General features: G+C 42.3%; 2 protein-coding genes across 3 annotated transcripts in view; one reads left to right on the top strand and one right to left on the bottom strand.

The window, feature by feature from the left end:
- The first annotated feature begins 1,142 nt into the window (after window positions 1-1,142).
- LOC118104460 (calcium-binding and coiled-coil domain-containing protein 1-like) lies at window positions 1,143-7,216 on the top strand. The gene is made up of 14 exons (XM_035151342.1): window positions 1,143-1,282; window positions 1,819-1,962; window positions 2,073-2,175; window positions 2,352-2,566; window positions 2,674-2,886; window positions 2,960-3,108; window positions 3,202-3,271; window positions 3,570-3,824; window positions 3,916-4,041; window positions 4,330-4,425; window positions 5,310-5,397; window positions 5,491-5,651; window positions 6,126-6,205; window positions 6,591-7,216. Exons 2-14 carry the CDS (start codon window positions 1,831-1,833, stop codon window positions 6,616-6,618), a joined length of 1,716 nt encoding a protein of 571 aa, XP_035007233.1. The 5' UTR covers window positions 1,143-1,282; window positions 1,819-1,830; the 3' UTR covers window positions 6,619-7,216.
- A 269-nt stretch (window positions 7,217-7,485) lies between these two features.
- The window catches only part of LOC118104461 (retinoic acid receptor gamma-A), a 36,246-nt gene continuing 21,163 nt past the window's right edge, over window positions 7,486-22,568 (bottom strand). For both annotated transcript variants that reach the window (XM_035151343.2, XM_035151346.2), the window contains 7 exons: window positions 13,319-13,467; window positions 12,342-12,483; window positions 12,084-12,247; window positions 11,745-11,921; window positions 11,347-11,551; window positions 11,023-11,181; window positions 7,486-10,478 (listed from right to left, as the gene is read on the bottom strand). In XM_035151343.2, coding sequence (XP_035007234.1) covers window positions 10,111-10,478; window positions 11,023-11,181; window positions 11,347-11,551; window positions 11,745-11,921; window positions 12,084-12,247; window positions 12,342-12,483; window positions 13,319-13,467 — 1,364 coding nt within the window. In that variant the 3' untranslated portion in view covers window positions 7,486-10,110. The remainder of the gene's footprint in view (window positions 10,479-11,022; window positions 11,182-11,346; window positions 11,552-11,744; window positions 11,922-12,083; window positions 12,248-12,341; window positions 12,484-13,318; window positions 13,468-22,568) is intronic.

Here is a 22,568-nt window from a genome sequence, read left to right as displayed (position 1 = left end):
CAACCCTCTTTTTAAAACCTCCTCTCTTTACACCTCTAACACTCCTAACTTCCACTTACTGTGCACTTTCTCTGCACCTCTTTACCTCATCTCCCACACGTTGTCTTTAGAACTTGATTCTTTAAGTTCTCCCACTGTCTTGAAGCTTTAGTGTTGTCCCTCTGTTGTAAATCACTTTGGATAGAAGCTTTTGTGGAACAAGTGATTGACTGACAACCCTATTGCCCATATCAGTGTCTGTTAGGAGGATCAGTTTCTAGTTTCCAAATGTACCTGCAGGAGAACTGAACATGACTCAGATATGATCAGAACTGACCTGACACCCGAGCAGACACGATCACACTGAAGCAGCAAAACAGAATTGAACCATTGTCCATGTTTTTAGATGTTGTTTACATCCGATTGTGACATGTTAAAATATCAGCTCCACTCTGCAGCCTTCAACTGCTTCTCTGACAAACAGTGTTCTTGTCATCAGCCTTGTGTTTGTGATTTTACTTTTGATGTCAACCCGCAAACGCCTCAAAACTACCAATCACTTGTTGCAAGTGGGTTTGTGCGAAAACTAAACTGCCACCAAGTGTTCACCACTGGGATTGCAAATCTTTCCCAATCACTGATGATGTAGCATAAACAACAGAAATCAAACAGCTCATAGACTCTTCTATATATCTAGGCTGCATCCAAGTTACTGAAACACGGTGACTGATGAGTCTCAAACTAATTATAGATCATTTGACTCTTTCAGTCTGTTATTGTCTTTGTTTTTTCATAGAGTAAACAAAAGAAACGTCAACATCTGAATCACACATTCAACTTCTGCCTCATATTGTGAATATCTGCTGGTGTATTTTAACAATCTGCTGATTTTGGGATTGTGAGCTGACTGAAGTTGTTATGAAGAGAAATATTTAGGCCTTGAGGATGCCCCCCCACACCTGTTGTCACCCCCCCTCCCACCCCTGCTTCTACTAAGAACTGTGATGAGCAACAGCAGCAGCAGCAGCAGATCCTGTGTCCTAAAATCTGTGTTAAGTAATGGGAGTTGAAGTCCAGCGTGACTTTGCCACACGAGGAGCCTTGATACCATGAACTGCATTTCCCATGAATCACCCAGTGTAAACCCTTTAACTCGGAGGGGGGGGGGGTCCATATGGCTGAGGAGATGTTGTGAAAGTCTTGCACCTGACTGGAGTGTTCATCACTGTCCCACAGACTGATGCCCACATCTACTCCATAAGGCAGCAGAAACAGCAGCACATCCATTTCTCAGCAGAATAAGGTAAGATTAAAAACTTCCTCACCACATAGTTCATTCGTGTATTAAATCCAAGCAAACCTTTATTTGAATGTTCCTAGAAAGCAATATTTAATCAGTAGTAGCAGATATAAATGTATGTAGTTAGATTATTAACAAAAGGCAACATTGATGTGTAAGGTATGAAAATGCATTTTTCACATTTGAGAGGAATTATTAAGGCAAATTTAGCTTTAAATGTCCATGAATCTGTATTTTGATATAGTTTGTGATGTGGATTTTTTTGTTGTTTTTTGTTTCAATAATTCAAAAGATGTTTCCTACAGTGCTACAGCTACAAAGATCTAATATCTTTAGTGTTCCAGAGATTAAATGGTATTACTCAGTGCTCTTGTAGCCATATGAGTTTGTTGTTGATAAACACATTGCGAAGCTATAGCCGGCCGGTTCTGCCCATGCTGCATTCCTGAACTGACTCCGCTATCAACTTTCATCAGCTGTCTTCCTCCAGACTGAAACTGGAGCACATTTCACTGGATTCATGTTATGTTTTCTCACAGCGTCCTGATCCCATGGATAAACAATCCACAGTGGTGTTTCGTAATGTGGGGCAACTGTACTTCCCCCAATCCAGAGTGGAGTGCCACTACAGCCTGACCTCTGACCATCAGTGGAGCAGCAGCGACTGGATTGGCATTTTTGAGGTATATTCACAACACTTTGGAACATCCCCCGAACCCTCCAGGACTTTGTTATAAGTACACACGCATTTGTGTGGTTTGTGGCCTAAAGTGTGTTTTCTGTTGTGCCACAGGTGGGCTGGTCTTCATTGAAACAGTATTTCACATACTCATGGGCCCTTGTTCCTGAGGGATACACGGAGGGAACCGATGTAAACTGGTGTGCACTTTTCCAAGGTGAGAATTCAGCCAAACATGGAAATGATAATAAGTTCAACAGTGCTTAAAGTGCGACTTGCAGTTTCTCATCTGACGGTTGGATGTGTGGTTAGTGTACCTGTGTTGCTCATTTTAAGAAAAACAGAATAACTAAATTTAAAAGAATAACTGAAATACATGTCTGCTCCATACAGCATATTACCTGCCCCGCCCCGGTGACATGGAGTTTCAGTTTGTGTACGTGGACAAATCAGGAGAGGTGTGTGGCTCTAGTCGACCCTTCAACTTCTGTTCTCCCAAACCGCTGGAGGAGATGGAGACTCTGACAGAGGAACGAGGCGAGGAGGAGGACGGAGAGGAGAGAGAGGAGGACCTGCTCCTGGTCATCCCCAAGGCCGAGCTGCTGCAGGTACGAAAGGAGAAAACTCCAGCTCTGCAAATAAGCAACCCTCCTCTCCACTGAGATACAATTAAACAATGCAAACCTCCTTGTCATCCCCCATTTGTTGTGAACAGAGTCGACTGGAGGAATGCTTGAAAAACCAGGCCGGTTTACAGCAGGCTCTGGATGCCACGAAAAAGGAGACGCATGAGGAGAAAGAGAACAGTAAAACATTACAGGTGGAGTGGGAGAAGGAAAGAGAAGAAATGAAGGAGGAGATCTCAGTGCTGAGAGACGACCTGCGACAGAACTGTGACAAGTTGAAGAAGATGGAGGGAAAACACAAGGTATAGAACAGTCATGAGTCAGTCACTTCATAAGGAATCTATAATTCAATATATGTATCTTATTTCTTTAAAGGATGCAAGGTACAGTCAAGAAAACCTGACGTCTGAACTGACCAAACTTGTGACTGACAAGTCTGAGACTGAACAGCGAATCAGAGACCTGGAGGAAGACGTCAAAGCTCAGACTGAGAGGAAGAATGAGGCCAACATGGAAGTGGAAAGGCGAGTGTTTGAGACATGTATGCCACTTCAAACCTTGGTCTTGGCTCTGTGTAGTTCCCGGATCCTTAAACAAATCTTTTTTGATGTGCACAGGCTGAAGGAGAGACTGAAGAAAATGTCCAGTCAAATGAAGCACAATGAGGAAAAGAGAAAAACCCTGCAGGTGATTGGTTGATGCTTCTTCTCAAGTAGCTTGAAAGGGGGATAGAGGACACACAAATATATGTTGAGTTCATGTCAGGAACCTAGAAGTACTGGGAACCTAGACATACTGGGAACCAGGCCAGACCTAGATGTTTAGGTGTCATCTTATCAGCAGTGGGATTAAGCACATTTGTTTTGCATCGTCTAACTTTCATGTTCCGTCTTATGGTGGCACCATTCCAGAATCGTGACAGCTAGAATATATCTGTCCCCTTCTACTATTTCTGAACGGATGTCCTTATTTTGTCCTCCTTCAGGTGGACAGCGAGGCCGGCCTGGTGGAGGTGCGAGGGCTCCAGGAGCGTCTGGATGTTGGCGACCATGTAACCGAGAGCCTGCGCCGGGAGCTGAGGGAGCTGGCCACACGTCAGGCCCACACCCACACCGACCTGCACCAAGCCCGGCTGCAGGTGGCCCAGCTCACCCTGCAGCTGTCGGAGGAGAACCTGGTCCTCAGGGAGGAGCAAGCCAACTGGGCCCTGGAGAGAGAGGCCTCCAAACATGTAGCAGAGGTGAGGACACTGCAGAGCATCATCCTGCGCATCCGGGATAAATCTGTAGCTTTGATTAACATCCTCCTGTGTGTTTTTTGTTTTGATGCAGGCAGATAAAAATAAATGGCAAGACCTGAGTTGTGAGATGGAGAGGAAGGAGGAATGGCTCCAGGAGGAGAGGATGGAGAGGGAGAAAGTAGAAATCGAGCTCGGGAGGGAGAGAGATTGCAATCGAGTAAGTATATATTTATATATAACTGCTTGTGTGCTGCAAAGCTGCGTCAGCTGCGATTCCTGGGGTTACATTTTTGGTAACTGGAGAACGATGCCAGAGTTCAGCACACTCCTTTTATTACTCACATGCCGGCACAAATAGAAAAGCTTTCTTGAAAGATGAGCAAACAATTCCTCTCACCATCATGTGACCTACAGTAGGCGAGAGGACAAGCCAGGTCAGATGTGCGGTCGTTCTAGGATATTCTCAGTATGATGGTGATTATAATGCTGCTGCTGCCCCCTGTAGGTGCTGCTGGGCGATGCAGGTCGAGAGCTCCAGGAGTTGAGGGCCAGTCTGAGGAGGGTCCACACAAAGAGAGAGGAGGAGCAGCTTGAGAAACAGGCAAGTGTTTAACACCAGCTCCCACATGCAGTTCATGTTCATCTCTAACATATTTCTTCACTAGATAGTTGTTCATACGTCACCAGAATGTATCATCACACCATCTGTTGATCATCATGATTTCATCTCTGGCTCTTTACATGTTTGGGGAGTGGCTGGTGTTACATCTGCACTGCTACCGAAATCTGTCACCGCTGGCCAATGTGAAAGTGCACAAACACAATTTAAATAATATTCTCCATCTTTCTTTACCCCAACATTCATTGCTGTGCCTTTTTGCAACACTTAAGTTCATATGATTGTTGTCTAAACTTTGCAACTGGCAGGGTTTTCTACCAATGTGACCATTTGTGGGTTGATGGGAGTACTTTTATTTATACATATTCATTTATAAATTATATTCAGTGATTTTGTTTTGAAATGTACTGCAATTTCCAGTAGATGGCGGTAGTTTAACATTTATTGATACCAACCAGTATTAAACCAAAATAAAAAGACTAAACCTGCTCAGTCCATAGCTTCACCACAAGGTGCAATGCTTTGAAATGTTAGTTTTTATTTTTTCAAATGTATCTAACGTAACAGTTCAAGTCAGCAACACAGTTTATAAGAAGGTCATTTCCACCCAATTTCTTCAGAAAGGCCTTTTTTAGTTTTCTTCATTGTTTCTCCAAAAATAGAAAAATATCTAAAACAAAGCAAAACAGCAGAAAAAAGTATAGCGAGACCTGCAAGTAGGTGTCTAAGAACCTGATGAGCCTCAGAACCAAAGGTGCACACATCTTTAAAAAAACACTTTCATAAACTCACAAAATGAGACGAGATGACCGCTCCATTATACTCGAGTTATGAAATTCTTCGTCTGTTCTTCTTGACACTTGCAGGACCTGGTGAGCTACATCCACCAGTTAGAGCAGAGGTTGGGGATTGTTCCAGAAAATAAATCAAATGAAGAAATTCCCACATCTGTCTGTGAGTAATGAAACCTTTAGACAGGACACAGCCTTTCTATCCCCCTGCACTTTAGTGGACACTTAAGTAAACAGTCTATATTGATTCAAACAGCTCCTGTCACTGAGGAGAAGAAAGTTCCATCCCCAGCTTCCCCCAGAAAAGTGCATTCACCTATATTCCTGCTCACTCACCTGGGACAGTCCCACAGAGCTGAGATCTACGCTGAGACACACAACCAGAGCAACGACAACACACCGGCCTCTGACACACAGGTATGCCAACCTATTGACATGTAAACCCAGCAGGGATTACCACCGCCATACAGTCTCAAGCAGGCAAATATTTGACTATAGTTTCCTGTTTGAGCGCCTGTGAGTTTCTGCTCCAGCTCCACTGTTGAACACCTGGGTTGAACAGTGACACATAAAAAACATGCAATTTTAAATTTAGATTTAATTTAAATCTGTGGAGGGTAATCTGAGGAGCTGGAGCCAATCCCAGTGGACATTAAGCAAATCAACGTATCACAGGGCATAAGAAAAGCAGTGGTTGCAGTTTTGTTATGAATGTGTAATTTTACAATATTTTGCCATGTTCATAATTAAATGTAATTTATTTAGAAATCCGATTCAGATTATTATACAACAAAGACATATATTGAAGGATCATGCCAATAAAATAAAAGCTGTACCTTGACCTTGTATTTCAGAGATAGGTATTAGACATTCCTCTGTCTTTGAACTCAGGGTGTGGAGATGCTGCAGGAGATTCAAGCTGATGAACGGAAGCAACTGATCCTACCTGAACTCACCAACCCCGTCCTGAGGTGACACACACACACCACACACACACACACACACACACACACACACACACACACACACACACACACACACACACACTCTCTCTCTCTCTCTCTCTCTCTCTCTCTCTCTCTCTCTCTCTCTCTCTCTCTCTCTCTCTGTGGTCCTGTCACATCTCCTAAAATAACAACTGCCTTCACACCCTCCCTCCCTCCTGACTGACTGACTGACTCATTGACTGACTGGTTGTTGTTCTATAAAAGCTGTTGCTCACTCACTGCACACTTTGTAGTAGAGAATAAAAAGAAAGACAATAAAGAGGAGCAGCAGTGGAACAGTGAGTTGATGTTAATGTTAAAGTTGAAGTTCATCCTGTCTGAAGACTTTCCATCCTCCCTCTCTCTGCAGTGACCTGGCCGACTCCCCCGTGTGGTAACACAGAGAAGCACGGCTGGATGGCAGGTTGCTTTCTTAGCACCATCATAAGAAACTTGTAACATTTTATGATCATTTTATTGTTGTTCTTTGATGCTCATGTAAAAAAAGGCCTTTACAAAGATCAGAATATAGAGTCTTTACATTGCGAGTGCCTGAATTTAAAGAAAACGTGGCACAATGTGTTTTACTCATGTGCCCAGAATTTACTTATTTAAACTTAATTTTATTGGTGTGAAAAATGGTTTTCTTAGTGGTTTAGGATTTATGAGTTCATAACTCCAGTAAAACTTGGAGTCTAATTTATTATTGTGCTACATTTTTAGATTGAAATGTGGATGTGTGTAACTGTTGTTGGAAAATGTCAAAGTGTGTAATAATTAGTTTGAATTTAACGGAGTACATCTTGTTTTGGTGGTATGTTTGGAGATGTGTCAGCCCCTCACCTCTGCATGTGTGTGTGAAACCTGAAAGCATGTCAAACGTGTGGGTGTGTGTTACAGACGTGTGAAATGTTGTGTTGCAGCTTGTCGAGCAGAATGTCAGACGGAGAGATGTGAGGTTCTTTAATAAAATATTATCATGAATACAACAGGGTGGAAATATGTGAGCTCTCACTTCTTAATATTAATGTTTAGCGTTTTATATATATATTCTAATAGAAAGAAGAAATATTGTACAATGAAAGTCTTGTAAAGACTCGTGCTTGTGTGTGAAGTGCAGGTAAAGATGACAGTGAGAGATCTGAGAACAAAAAGAGCCTTTATAAGGAAGAAAACAAAAAATAACAACTGAGCAAACAATGAGCAACAAATTGACAAAAAAGTATTAACTTTACGTGAAAATGTTTGAAGAAGAGCAGATCTTGTGTGTGTGTGTGTGTGTGTGTGTGTGTGTGTGTGTGTGTGTGTGTGTGTGTGTGTGTGTGTGTGTGTGTGTGTGTGTGTGTGTGTATCAGAGCTATTTTGGTTGAAGTCCAACTGAAGCAGAGCTCATGAGGTGTGTGAATCCCTGAACATGAACACAAGTTATTTGTACACTAGAGTCTGTGGATACAAAAAAAAAGACATCAGATAAAAAAAACATGAGAAAACAATGAAAAGTATAAAATACAGAGATAAAATGATTCCAGCTTTAAACGTCATTTGAGATCATGATAAATCTCTCGCAGCCCACAGTTCATAGTGAATAGTTCATCCATGTATCATTGGCTCTCATATTTAGTTTTCTTCTAATTAATGAGTTATTTAGTTTATTAATCCAATAATAATGTAATGTCTGTCTTTGGTCTTTTTTTAAATTTACACATCTGTTTTTGTGTTGAGCTTAGTCCTGGTCTCCTCAAAGGCTTTTTTATTGCACCAGCTCAAATTAGAGAAGAGGTTTGAACAATAGAAAAACTATTTATCACAGATTATCATGATTATATGATATAGAAACATATTTAAATACAAAATAACATTGTATGTAGAGTTGGCAGATGATGTGCAAAATATCAACTATGTACGTGTGTGTGTGTGTGTGTGTGTGTGTGTGTGTCAGTGTGAAAATAACTTGTGATGTTTCTATTCTTTTTTAGCAACGTCACAATTAAAGAGTCTAAATAACGTCACTGTGATGATGTCATGACTTCACGTCTGGTGCTACAGACTAACTTCAAAACTGCTGGTTTATTGTCACAGTGATAATATAGGAGCTTTTTTTTTTTTTATTTGATCCCTCATATTGTTAAACTACCTCAAGCATGTTTCAATGTTTTTATGCCGAGAGGAAGGACGTGCTGGTGGAAGATTTCAATAAGACAGACTGCACTGAATTTCATTACACAAACAATGACTTCATATATGTTACATGGAAAAAAAAACCTTGTAACGTCTCAATGAAAAGCAGATTATAGGTATTTATTACAAAATCCACATTGGTTGCATCAGTCATTACAGCAGACATGAACACACATCATGTGAAACTGTGGTTCCAAGCTTCAGCGGGCCGGTCATCCAATGGAAATTATTTGTTTTGTTTGATTTTGTTGGACAGGCTGCAGCGTCAGAGATTTCAAGTTCAATATTTGTTGCCATCTCTGTGATTTTAGATCAGCTTGTTCACCAGACGTCTTCAGGGGAATGACTTCTCTCTTTCTATTTACTTTTTTTTTTGCAATAAAGCCCATTCTGTGTGCATTTTTAAGAGATGACTTAATTTTACTTTTGCATAGATGCTCGCTGTGGATTATCGTCAGTAACATCACTCTATGTATTCTTAAATGCTCTCAGTTACACACACACTCACACACACACATACAGATACACACCTGAGGTTTTCTGTGACGTAAACAGCTTTTAAGGGTTTTGTCTGTTTAGTTAATTTTATTTGCCCATTCTTACAAAATGAAATTCATATGGCTTACCTGTACCTGGTTACTGTACAAAGAGCGAATACATCGGAGTCAACAACTTTCCTGCTACTTGATGTAAGAAGATTTTTCCTTTGAAGATGGGGAAGTTACGCCAGAGCGTTCCCACCAACTTTCCTTACTTTAACGACAGGCGAGACGTGACCCTGAAACAATCAACCTGAGATTGACATGAAATCTACCCTTTTATTCAAAGTGTTTGTTCTTGTTGAGAGGCGGAATTATGTCCCTGTATTTCTTTTGCATTCTTTCTCAAAATCTTATTTGGATCAAAAGCACCAGAGTTGAAATCGCAGGATTATTCTCCTCAACATGATTCCGTGGATTCAAAGACTTATTTACATACCTATGTGCTTGTCACATTGTGAGTTTGAGTCCTGCTCTTGCTTTGCTCTGTCCTATGATATTTGCTATTGCTGTTTTTTACTGTGTCCACTAAAGCACAAATGCATAAAATTAGAGACTTAAGCTTAAAAAATGGTCAAAGAGTCGGGTCAAATATGAGCAGGAGTAAGTGAAGATATAAAAACAGTCCCACAAACAGGCATAAAGACAAAAACACAGAAATGTGTACATGCTTAAGAAAAAACCATACAATAAAAAAATAAGAAGCATATCTCTGAATAGGAATAAAAGGAATTTTGAGAAGACATTTGCGGCATTTGGACACCACCATGTAGAGATCTGTTGCTACAATGCATTTTACCATCAATTTTATACACAGCATAGCCCTTATAGAGGAGTGCATTTCTTCTGTCCACCGCCTCTCCTTCCTCTCCGTGTGGACAAAACACTTTTGAAATATCTTTTAGACAGTCTCATTTTGGCACAGCGAGTTTTAAATGGCGCTCTCCTCCATCCACTGACATTTAGTGCTTTAGCTTCTCCCATTCCTCGTTTCTTCTGCTGATTTGAACACATTTTTAATCTCAGTCCAGTATATGTACAGTATATGTAAATATGTGCTGTATGCCACATGTTGTTATATAAGAGCCTTATATCATGAGGTTTTCTCTGAGATGTTGCTGGGTGGCGGCTCAGTGACCCGGGGGAGGAGGAAGCAGCGTCATTGTGTCTCTCTCACTGTGCTTTCCCAGTCACGGCTTTCATCGCGGCCGCCTCTCCCCACAGCTCCCCGTCACTGTCCAGCCCTCGCTCTTTCTCCTCGTCCCAGTAGTCGTCCTCTTCCTCCTCCTCCTCCTCTTCGATGGCCGACTCTGTGGCTTTTTCCTCTTGCTTGATGGCTTGAATGGTGGGAGCGGCTGGGGGTGCAGCTGGGGGTGCAGCTGGGGGTGCAGCTGGGGGTGCAGCTGGGGGTGCAGCTGCGGCTGCACTGTCCCCTGAATCACTGCTGTCCTCAAAAGCTTCAGGGTTCTCCAGCATCTCCCTGATGAGAGGAGGCATGGGCCCTGGGATCTCTGTCTTCAGTGTGATGGCTCTCTCTGCACCTACAGGCACATGGGTACTTATTTAATTGTTATGGTATGAAAAGAGGAGGAAGCCTAATAGACAGTGTCCATTATTCAATCCAATCATTGACAATTTCCTCAGGAGAACAAACTTCTTCCATGGCCTTCATACAATATGCAGATGATGGTAAAGTCTATTCAACGAAACTATTTTTCCATGATTCTTATTCAAGGTGAAAATATTTAATAAACTTAGACTTGTGATATCTGAAATATGGGTATGATGAGTATTATTTGATTATTTATTCTAGTTCCAATACAAGACTTGAGTCAGATATTAAAATATAAATATCCTGTCACACATGAACCTATTGAGACAAGTAGCTGTACCAGAACTTTGTCTAAAAATGGTCTGATCAAGTAAACAAAACAATGAGTCTGACCAGACATCTGAATCCAACATTCAATATTTTAATCTTGCTGATACTTAAATACAATTCAATTTGTACCCTAAAAATATTGAGGTTTGATTCCCAGCTATACTCTCAAACTGATGACTATGACATGTAAAGCTTTGGCTGACCTTTGGTGCTGATTCCTCTGAGATCCGTAACTTTCATCAGCATGCGCGGAAACATATGAGGCTTGTTCGGACGTCTGCGGCGGGTGTAGATCTTCAGAGCCTCTAGCAGTGGCTCCTGCAGCTTGTCCACCTTCTCCGGCTCCTCCAGGTCCATACGATCTGAGAGAGAGAGAGAGAGGGAAGCACCAATGAGAAGAGTAAATATTAGCAGTCTACGAAATGACACATGATGGAGAGGAAACTGCAAAACAAGACAAACTAACATGTCCAGAGGCTCATATTTCCTTTTTACACCAAATGCTCTATGTCAGATGTCAGGTTTACCTCCACAGATCAGGCAGATGGCGCTAAGCAGCCCCGTCTCAGTGTCGTCCATCTCTAAAGGAAGCAGCTGACCGGCGAAGGCAAACACCAGGTCTGTGAGTGGACCAAAGCCGGCGTTATGCATCTGTGTCCTGTTGAGAGTCAGGCCATCGGAGAAGGTCATCGTGTCCTGCTCTGGGGTGTAACGAGTGCATATCCTCAGCATCTGGGCAGGGCAGGGAAATAAGACGTTGACGTTTAGTAAAATAAAGTCCAAAATAGTTTCATGGCAGCTTTAGTTTCAGATTCAAATGTTCTGTATCATACTGGAGTGTAAAGCAGCTTGAGAAATGAGGTAGCGTTAGGGAGGTGGAGGTGGTGGAAGGGGAGGAGGTTAAAGGAAGTAATGTGGTTGGTACCAGGATGTCCAGACATGCAGATTTGAGGAGGGTGATCTGGTCAGCGATGGTGAGCGTGGTGAAGCCTGGTAGCCGCTTGGCAAACTCCACAATCTTTATAATGCACTTAGTGGAGAGCTCACTGAACTTATCCCACAGGCCCAAATCCAGCTGCACTCTGTGGTCAGCACTTGAGTTCTGGGAGGGAGAGAGAGAGAGAGAGAGAGAGGGACACTTGTGTCTCGGTGTGGCTTTGCAGAGTCCATGTACTGTGTTTGTCCTCCTGGCAAAGCGGTGAACTAATGCCTGAGTGGTTTGTGGGGTGTTTGGGTGGTAGATGTGATTATTAGCAGAACTCACTGTGGTGTATTTTCCGAGTTGCATCAGAGATGGAAAGGTCTCCTTGTGAGCTTTGCTGACTTTGTTCACCAGCTCCTCCAGCTCCCCGCTCAGCTCGTAGTTCTCTGGCAGCACCACCTCCTCCTTCACGTCCTTCTTCTTTTTGTTCCTGTCGTTACGCACCGCTGAAGGGGAAAAACACGCAACGCTCAACTCCACTTGTGCCATTTCTAGATAAGTGAAGAATAATCGGTAAAAGTATTATTTTCTCACACTCACCTTCCTTGGACATGCCGACCTCGAAGCACTTCTGCAGCCGGCAGTACTGGCAGCGGTTGCGGGTCACTTTGTTGATCTGACAGTTCTTGTCTCTGTGGCAGGTGTACACCATGTTCTTCTGGATACTGCGCCTGAAGAAACCCTGGAAGAGATAATGGAAAAAACGTCTTGTACACTTTCTCCATGGCAGGAAAAAATGTTCTATGTGCTCGTATCTCCGCCAGGGAGGTTATTTAATACCAAGCAGGATTAAGCAAAAAACTACAGGACGGATTACCTCGAAACTTGGTGGGAGGATTTGGTATGAGTAAGAACCCATAAGAACTTTAGACAGGGCAAAATATTTCATGGATCTTAATACTATCAGACACATTAAGGGGACTAATATATATGTGCGTATGTCATTTGCTGCACATCTGAATAAAAATCTGGATCTAGAGAATCTAAATGTGGTTTCATAAGGGGAATTTGGGGCCTTGGTGAAGGTATGTAGTTCTATTGAGTGCCTTTCGAGGGATTGAGCAAAAACTACACTACAAATGTCCATGACATTTTGTGGAGGAGTGGGACACAATCAACGGAAGAGCCCACTGAATTTTAAAGTTGATCCAGAAAGATGGGCAGACACAGTATTTTTTTAAACTTTAACATGGCAAGAGAGGGTGCTAACCTCGGAGGGTGTATGTGATTTCTGAGCTCTCTTCTAGTTTCATTGTTAGATCTAAATGCTAAATGTCCAGTTTGTCTATTAATACATTTTTACTTGATTTTGTTGCCATAAGCATTTACTGATCACACAGAGCAGCTGCTTAGCTCTGTGTGAATATAAGTGCAGAATTAGTAAAGTTACACTAGAGGGCAGCTTATCAACAGTTAACATTCTGGACCACTAACATCTGTCTCCTGAACATCAGCCTCCCACTCTGGCCTCATCATCACACATACATCACAAAATACGTCTCTGTGGCTTCACGCACCTTGCAGCCCTCACAGGAGCTCACTCCGTAGTGATAACCGGACGACTTGTCCTGGCACACGAAGCACGGCTTGTAGACCCGAGGAGGAGGAGGAGGAGAAGGAGAGCTGGGCACCATCTCCTCTGAACTGGTGCTCTGGGTCTCCACCGCTGCAGAGAGCGAGAGAGAAGAAAATACATTTATGGACTCTTATTATATCAGAGCATCTTGTTTGTATGAGCTCTCGAGAGTCTTTGAAACTATGATCAAAGCTAATGCAACTACTGATTAAGAGAGAGCGGTCAACAAACAACCCCCGACCCCATGCAGGCCAGGCAGCCCCTCGGAGCCAGAAGGCAAGCTCAAAGGCAGACATTTTTAAGAGAAAAGGGAGGGGGGGTGATGGGGGGGGGGTCGCAGTGCTGATTGACAGCCTTTAAAGAGACACAATTAGCTGATGGCCAGATGGCCCGGCTGATAAAATGCTGATTGGCAGCTGAGATTTGATTGGTTTCTCCATTTACTGGTGAGTGCGGGGTGGGGGCAGCATACCTCTGTTGACTTTTTGACTGACATCTGAGTTTTTGTAACAAACACACACACACACGTGCACACACACACACACATGCTCACATTTTTATTTGAAAGGCTGTCCAAGCAGACCTGCCTATATACCTCCAGCCCCATGTGAACAAACAGAGGTGGGATGTTTATGAGACTCGGCTGTCTGCCTGTGTTCCTCCTCGCTGTCGCTCTAAAGAAACTGTATAACACCATTTGCTGGCCAAAGTCATTCAACTGCTGCCGGTGAAAACGTTCAGAACAAACAGATGCAGAGACCAGAAGCATCCAGCAGATTAACACTGTGGCTCCTCGTTCTCAGATGAAAACACGTGGAGTCGGACAGTAACACGCCTGGTACGGATTTAAAGGTGATGACTAAAGAACAAGCAGATTCCTGCGAACATGCCTTTCAACTTTCACCTTCACTCACCCCAACTTCACCTCCCTCTGCCCATTCCCACCCCCACTCTCTTGTTTCCTGGCCCTAAATTCCTCAGCGCAGGCTGGACAGGGTTTAATAGTTGCCCAGGCTCATAAGAGGGCCCTATAAAGGTTGTGTCGGGGATGGGAAGGAGGCCCCCGGCCAGGCTGACGGTCGCTTTATTGGGATCCAGTCACCTTGGGCAGCTATTCACAACAACAGCTCCATCCTTGGATCCCTTCCTAGTAAAAATAAAGAATCTGGGGTCAAAAACCCCAAAGTCACAGCCCCTCCTGTCACCTTCAATGAAACGCACAGGACTGAACCAAATGTGGCCCCCACCCCACCGCCACAACCCCAACCTGAACCCACAGCTTGTCATTAACAAGAGTGGTAAGGTTTCAAAAAACAGAGAGGCAAAGGCACAAAGGAATAGTCTAATAAAAACACAGAGGGAAAAATTAAAAGAGAGAGAAAGGGAGAGAAGGAGGTGAGGCAGAGGACAGAAACTTCCCAGTGGTCGAGGGGTTAAATAAAATCCTGAACATTTAACTTTGACCTTGACTGAAGAGGGCGATTCCTAAATTCATTACAAGCAGCTTGTTTTAACATCCACACGTGTGTTCAAATACAAAACAACACACAAGTAGTTATGACTTCATTAACTGAGAAATAAAACCATGTTTTTAACTTGATAACGACATGTTGTGTGTGTGTGTGTGTGTGTGTGCATGTGTGGTTTGGACATAGTTTAATGTAAGACTGTGATTACTTAATAGATGTGTGTGTGACTCACTGACAGTTTCTCTCAGTGAGCAGAATCTGAATTGGAAAAACAGTAACTGCACAACACCAGTCATTACCACCAGTCATTACCACCAGTCATTACCACCAGTCATTAATTCTTTCATGACATGTGTGTAACTTTGCATTTCTGTTGTTGTTTTAAATCACCTCTGTGAACTGTAACAACACTGAGGTCATTTTTAATTGAACCTTTTTAAATCGTGGACATCAAACTTTGATTCAATGTGACACTGACATAAAATATTCCAGTTAGATGAAAATAACAACTAACTAAACAAGGACACTGATTGGCCACTTTATCACCATATTGCATTTACATGTAAGGAGAAAAGAAACATCTGCCTTTTTATCTGGATCCGCACCAAATTTCACCAGTTCATACATATTACAATTCTGCACCAACCAGAATTCTTTCTTCAATTATTTCACAAAAATGTGGTAAAACATCCTATTTCGCAAAATTTAATGACATGGGAAAAAAAAAATTCTGCTCCAAAAGTTAATGTGTTCTTCTTTGGCCCAAACCTCACTCTCCCACCATGTTCCAATTAAATTGTCCCAGTAGGTTTTGCATAATCCTTCTATGGCAAACATAAACTCATTGGTGTGGGTATGAGAAATAAACAACAACAGGGCCACAGGAGAAATAATCAGCAGTGATAGATTATGATGAATAAACAATGATGCACAGAGTGTCTCACTTATGAGGCTTAGCGGCTTTTCTTTGTCTTAGGTGATAAGAAACTGGATGTTGTTGATTTATGGACTGTAACTATGTTTATGAAGAACATATTTGTAGACTGCACATTGAGCCCACAAATAACATTCCGGTTTCTCCACCAGCAGGTGAGTGTAAAATACTCCAGAGAAAGTGTGATTTTCCCCTCACAGGTTTATCAGTAAACAAGAAGCTGCTGGGTGAGCAGCAGGTAAATCCTGTCATGGGGTCGGTTTTGGGGGCTTTGGAGCCCAGGTGCGGTGGGAAGGTAAAATGAAAGGTGGGGGTGGAGGAGGACGAGTGGCACTCACTGTAACCAGATCTTTGTTTTGTGTTTATACAGTAACACTGACAATGTGGAAAGTGGCCCTGCAGAGAACAAGTGGAAGAGAAGCTCCCCGCTGAAACGGAGAGGCTGCATCTGGCGCCAGGGGAGGGGTAGTGACTGACAGCGTCTGAGGGTGGTGAGAGCGGGTGAGGAGGGACGTGACTCACGAGAAACAGGGGGACAGGGTGAGAGATGCTGGACGGGGAAGGGAGGGAGGGACTTTACCTGGTGTGCAGAAAGAAGGAGCAGAGCCAAAAGCTGTCAACAGCTGTCATCACCCCGAAATGAGCTCAGCTGCGGCCTGAAAAAACCACCTCCCTCTTCTTAACTTACAGCTCAGCTCTGAGCGTGTCACAACATCCATCAGCACACGGCCACTGGACGCAGCAGAGACACATTGAAGCGTGTGAATCACCTTCATCAACTTCCTCTGATTCAACTCCGAAGCACTCCTGAACCATTAATCCAACCTGTCATGTTTTCTTCTCTGGTTTTCCATTGCCCTGCAGAACAAGAGGCTCTCGCTGCTCCACTTCCAGCTGCTGTCGTCCTCAGTCAATGTGGTAGAATTCATTATCACTTCACCTGATCTCCTCTTGTTTCTGTGCCTTCCCCAACCTCCCCCCTCTTCCCATTTTCTCTGCAGTGTTTGTTGTCGGATCAGCACATCACTGTTTAGACAACAGAAGCTGCTCTGAAAGCAGAAACCTTCCTTATCACCTCGGATGCCTGATCTGTATTGAAACCTCATGGAATCAATGTGTGTGTGCGTGGGTTTGGAGCTACAGCTTTTCACACTTGTGGTGGTGGTTACCTCCACTAAGCAGGTTCTGTTTCCATCCTTGTCTGATCATTTGTTGGTTAATTGGTTTTTTTTTTGGATTGTTTGTAAGCAAGACTATATACGCACAAAACTACAGACTGGATAACCACAAAACTTGGTGGAAGGAATGCGGTATGGGTCAGGGAACAACCCATTAGAGCGTTAGATAGAGAATGTTTTGAGAATAATTCATGGATCTTGATAAAATCAGACACATTAAAGGGCCTAATATTTATTATCATATGTTATTTGGTGCAGATCTGAAATTTATGTTGGAGCTGATCCGGATCAGGGGACAGATCCCGGACATTTTTTTCACTTTCTTTAACATCGGCAGATGGAGCTTTTTTTCAGAATTTACCGGGAATAATTTATGGATCTTGGTGACAACAATGTTTAGGAGACTGATATTTATGAGTGTGTGCAATTTGGTGCAGATCCAAATCAAAGTCCAGGTGTCGTGGATTTAATGTGGTATTCATAGAGACTGGTGGAGGTATGTGCCCTACTGAAAAGCAGACCAGCTGTTTGTCCATTTGGCTTCTGCTGTGCCACTGATGAGCTCCAGCACTGATCTGCTAGTGGTGACAAAGCTGATCAGAACTGATCCGTCATTCTGTTCTAACAAACACAGGTGAAGTTGCAATCCAGCTGTTGCTGTTTACATTTTACAGCCCAGATGTACAGTGAACAGAGTGTGGTTGGTTTTCACTCTGATATCGAAGGTGTTTGGATTCCTCTTGGAAAGACTCTGTGGGTGACTCACTGTGACTTGTGGCCACTGGGACCTAGAGCCTGGCTCAGCATCAACATCACACATCTCATTGAACTAGACTTTGGCCTGGGGGGGTCCACACTACAAAGGAGAGGAGGATACTAAAGAACTGTGGAATCCTTCAAAACAGTTTGATAGTGACATAAGCAGCAGCTATAATAACTTTTAATTTGCTTTGTTTGGCGCCAGATGAGATATTTGAGAAATCTTGACAGCAACATTCAAAAGAAAGTGTCATTTTGGATCAGATTAGATTTATATGTCTTTCACACAGTCTTCAAAAAGATGTATCTGGATGGTAGATCCAGTTTTAACAGAACTCCCGCCCTACAAAACACTCTGCAGCATACTGTGGAATGTGAGTGTGCATGTGAATATGTGTGTGTGTGGGCTGGAGCCTGGGACCATGGGCCGAGCAGACAGAGTCTGACTTGTTTTGTCAATGTTGCAACAATTATAGAAACAAACTCGGAGGAAAACATTGGAATATGTGTCCTTCATTATTAAATCGTCATACGTAAAAGTGTCGGGGTTGGAGAAAATTCGATTTCAAAGTTAATGCAGCTTGTAAATTAAATCCTGCTTTCCATGACATGCTCTGTCCTTGATGTTATAACATGGCTTATGAGCTGATAAACAGCCGGGGAGATTTTCAAGCTCAAATATGCTGAGTGAGTAATTACCACAACAGCAGGGAGGAGATGGGGGAGACCTGAGTGACAATCCCTTTCATCAGCTGTTTTAAGTTCAATACCAGTGTCCTCCCCCCTGCACTCCTCCCCCCTCCTCGACCCTCGGTAATAACCCTCTTCCCCCCTCTGTCCTCCGCTGCCTTCCTGCCCTGGCAGCAGGAGGAGGAGTCCTTCCTGTCACTGGCAGCGCCTTGTAAAGAGAAAAGCCTGTGAAAACCCGGCCACTGTCCAGGAGATGGCTCCATAAAAACAGTGGCACCAAACACTTAAAGGAGGCACACACACACACACACACACAAACACACAAACACACACAAGCTCCCACGCACAAAGGCACACACACAATTTCACGAGCTCACTTAAATAAAACAGAAATCCTGGACAAATCCTTACAATAGCTGTAAATCTTGTTCTGTAATTTAAGATGTGCTGATGACATTTTGAGCCAAATGATCATAAAGACACTCATTGGAGTTTGAACACATGTGAAGCAAACACAAAGTTTCTCTGTTCAACAACGCTCATGTTATATATATTTTTTCTCTCCCCACGGTCACAGAGTTTTTGTCTGCAGCGTGTGGGGGAGGGAGCGTTTATGAGACAGGTTGTTAAATCATGGGTTTGTCCTCCCCATTCATCATCATACATACAATACACCTTTTCTTCTTTATAACACGTCATAAACCTCGCTTTCTATTTTTGCTCTTATTTTGGAGAAGAGAGAGTCAGAGTCAGCTCCCACATCCGAACTTGGCACAAGATAAAAAACAATACTGGGAGCCAACGTGGCTCCTCAACTGTCGGTGCTACAAACTCTGCAGCGTTACATTGTTAAATTAAAAGCACTTTGGCATGAAGATATTTGAATTAAATTCCCTGAAATAAATGTGAATCGTGTATATCAATGAGATAAATGTTGAATCTTGTCATTTAATATACAATATAGAGCTTGATGCTTTTTCTATGCTTTTCTCTTTTTGAAGGTCACTCTAAAGACATGTTTTGTCAGCTAAAAAACTGTTTTGCAACTACTGTTTACAAAAAGATCACAGTGGAGGATATTTGACAGATACTTCAGAACCATCAGAGGACTTAATGTGGTGTGGTGGAGGCATGGCTGGAGGTTGCAGCCACACATTTAGAGACAAGTCCGAACAGGACACACTGAACCTCACAAGATGTTGGTGTCAAACCAGTCACCAAATCAGCAGCTTGGGGCCTAACTCCGGTCCTCCAGCTTTCATCAGAGCATTAACCCCATAAAACATGCATTTTTCTTATCATTTGCAATATGGATCAGTCAATCCAAATAAAAAAACAAATTAGAGTAATAATCAGGTTATTTGCAGAAACCTGATTAGAGTAATAATTTGATTACATGATTCACGACAGCAGAATAGTCTGACGCGATTCTTCTGATAAGGTGTCTGGAGCAGTCTGCAGGGAACATCTTACTGATGGAGAAAAAAAAGGTATTAGGTATTTAGCTGGTGTTAAGGTTTTTGTTTTACTTTTTAAAACACAACATCTTGGTGCAAATTCTTTCACCGGCAGGTTGGATTGTAACCCAACCGGTCGAGGCAGATGGTCGACCAGTCCAGTTCTGTCTGTCTGCTTTCTTCCAGTTAAAATGGAGATTTTCCTCTTTTCCCTATTGTCGCTCAGTGCTTTCTCATGGACCAGTTGCGTTTCTCTCTTTACTGTTGTCAAGTCTTGACCTGACTCTGTAACAAGCATTTAGATAATGTATGTTATGACTTGCTGCTGTTTAAAATGAATTGAATGTGTACAGAAAATCAGCTTTGCTTTAAAAAGAAATTGGACATTGGACACATATGCAGTATATAAATATAAGCAGTCTAGATCTATTGAATTATTTAGAGTGAGATAATCGAAGATACAATAATCAGGGGTATTGCTGTAACAACCCTCTTTCCCTTTCTTCAAAGTTAACCACAACTGAGTTAGAGTCAGTGAGAAATCACTCTTAATACGTTTATAGGTTACCTGAGAAACACTGTCATCAAAGGAGCATTAATTATCTAGCACAAATATTAATGACAGCATCACTTTCTCTCTTATTTTCGCTTTAACATTTGCCTTAATCTGCTTTTTGTTGAACTGCTGCTGTGTATTGTCCACAGGGACGGACAAAGCAGTTTTATTGCAGCTACAAGAATCTGCTTTTGTAAAGAAGGTCACACTGAACTTGAATTTCTGCGTCTGCAGAGGCCGTGTGGACTTCACAGCGTGTGGTGCTCAGAAAGCAACGGAGACACAGCCCACAGGCATCCACATGCTCTGCCAGCCAGTATTTCATAGTGACACAGATTTATAGAAAAAAGATTTATTCAAAGAACAGCGATACTTGTGCAGGGACGGCCAAGAAAACGTTATCTGAGCCTCATCTATTCCAGGAAACAACATACAAACAATCCTCAGAGCAGTTTAACTTTGAGCCCATAAATCAGGCTCAAAACTTTCAGTAACAGCATCTCTCCATTGGTTCATATCAGCTCCTCTCTGATGTGATGCTGCTCCATTGTTACAGCAGCTTTGAAGAGCCCATTTAAAGAGAAGAAAAAAAGCAGATTATCACTGAATGAAGAGGAGAGTTATTCCCCCTCAAGGCCTTTAACACCAAGATACAAAGATTTACTGGGGGTTTAGTCTCAAATCCAAATTCATCCCTAAGCCTTCGCCTCTTTTAACTGCCCATGCCCCTACACACACAGCCTAATCTCTTAATTGACCCTTTGTAATTGTAATTGAATCATTAAAAAGCTCTTGGTTACACAACACAAGGCGTGTAAACTGAGCCATGTGTGAGCAAAGAATAAACACACATCATTGCTGGGAGGGAACACACACAAACACACGCCGATACACACACACTAATGGAAGAGGAGATGAAGTGCAGGAAGAGGGGATCTTTAAAAAAAAAACCGAATGTCACATAGAGGAGAAACGGGCAGAAGAGGCTGTGTGACAGAGAGAGAGAGAGAGAGAGAGAGAGGTCCCCGCTGCCTTTAATGCCTCCTGACGTTGAGACAAAGGACGGCAGAGAGGTGCTGAACGGCCTCTCATAAAAACACAGGAAAAGATGACCCCCACACACACACACACACACACACACACACACACACCCCCTCCTTTTAAAAGACACACACACACACACACACACTGAGCGGAGGAGAGAAAGTGTGTCGGAAAGTCACAGAGGACAAAATGCTCTCAGGAATTTGATGTTTGTCTCTGAAGGAGTTTAAACAGTGAGGAAATATCACACTAATCATTTTAGTTCACTTTCCAGTGGCTGGTGATGCAGCAGTTTATATGACGATGATTTCACTTTAACTCTGAATGGTTCAGTTTGTGTATGAGCTCTGAGCCAAAAGTGTCAATGTCAAAGGGAGTGGTGTTTATTCTCCACAAGGGGAAAATAAAAGAAAGATAGTTGAGCAGAATTTAGTTGAGCAGAATTTCTACAGATGCAGCCTATCACTGTTATTACTATATCTATTGTCTAAAGGTTTAAAAAATAGTTAGAAAGTCAAGTACATTGTTTTGACAATTTATTTGACTTGAAAAAAGTGCTTGCTCATTGGTTTTCTCTATAATTTGAAGGTCTCAACCTTAACATGAGATGATGAATGTAATGATTTGTTACTATACAAATAAAATAGAATTGAATTGAATTTGTAAAGCACATGTAAAAACAACAGACGTTGACCAAAGTGCTGTACAGCTAGATGACCTTTAAATTAAACCAGTTTGAGAAAAGAATAAATGAATAGATACTAACAGCAAATGTAGAACAATGTAACAGCAAAACTTATCATTCGTTGACTAACAAATCTCCAGAACATAACAGGTATGTAGCTGACGGCAATAATCTGACTATTGACCTTATTCTGAATAAGACGGTGTTTTGTTTATGATGTTTCCCTGAGTTACAAAGTCTGATTATGATGTCACGTGACTGCTAATGTTGCAAAACACTGTGAAAACTCCAACAGGATGTTATAATGTGATTAAGACGTATACAGGTCTATATAATGTGATTAAGATCAAAATACTCCTTATGTCTTAATTCAATTATTGCTTATTCTGACTATGACCTTATTCAGATTAGGTTAATCA

Source organism: Hippoglossus stenolepis, chromosome 3, assembly GCF_022539355.2.
Source record: "Hippoglossus stenolepis isolate QCI-W04-F060 chromosome 3, HSTE1.2, whole genome shotgun sequence".
Classification (NCBI taxonomy): domain Eukaryota; kingdom Metazoa; phylum Chordata; class Actinopteri; order Pleuronectiformes; family Pleuronectidae; genus Hippoglossus; species Hippoglossus stenolepis.
This window is presented reverse-complemented; position numbering and strand designations above follow the sequence as displayed.

What these genes read in the sequence shown, in the direction of transcription:
- LOC118104460 (XM_035151342.1), top strand. Translation starts at nt 1,831, where the DNA reads ATGGATAAACAATCCACAGTGGTGTTTCGTAATGTGGGGCAACTGTAC. An exon ending in CTGGTGTGCACTTTTCCAAG is followed by an intron (nt 2,176 to 2,351) that starts GTGAGAATTCAG and finishes TGCTCCATACAG; the next exon opens with CATATTACCTGCCCCGCCCC. An exon ending in AGAAATTCCCACATCTGTCT is followed by an intron (nt 5,398 to 5,490) that starts GTGAGTAATGAA and finishes TGATTCAAACAG; the next exon opens with CTCCTGTCACTGAGGAGAAG.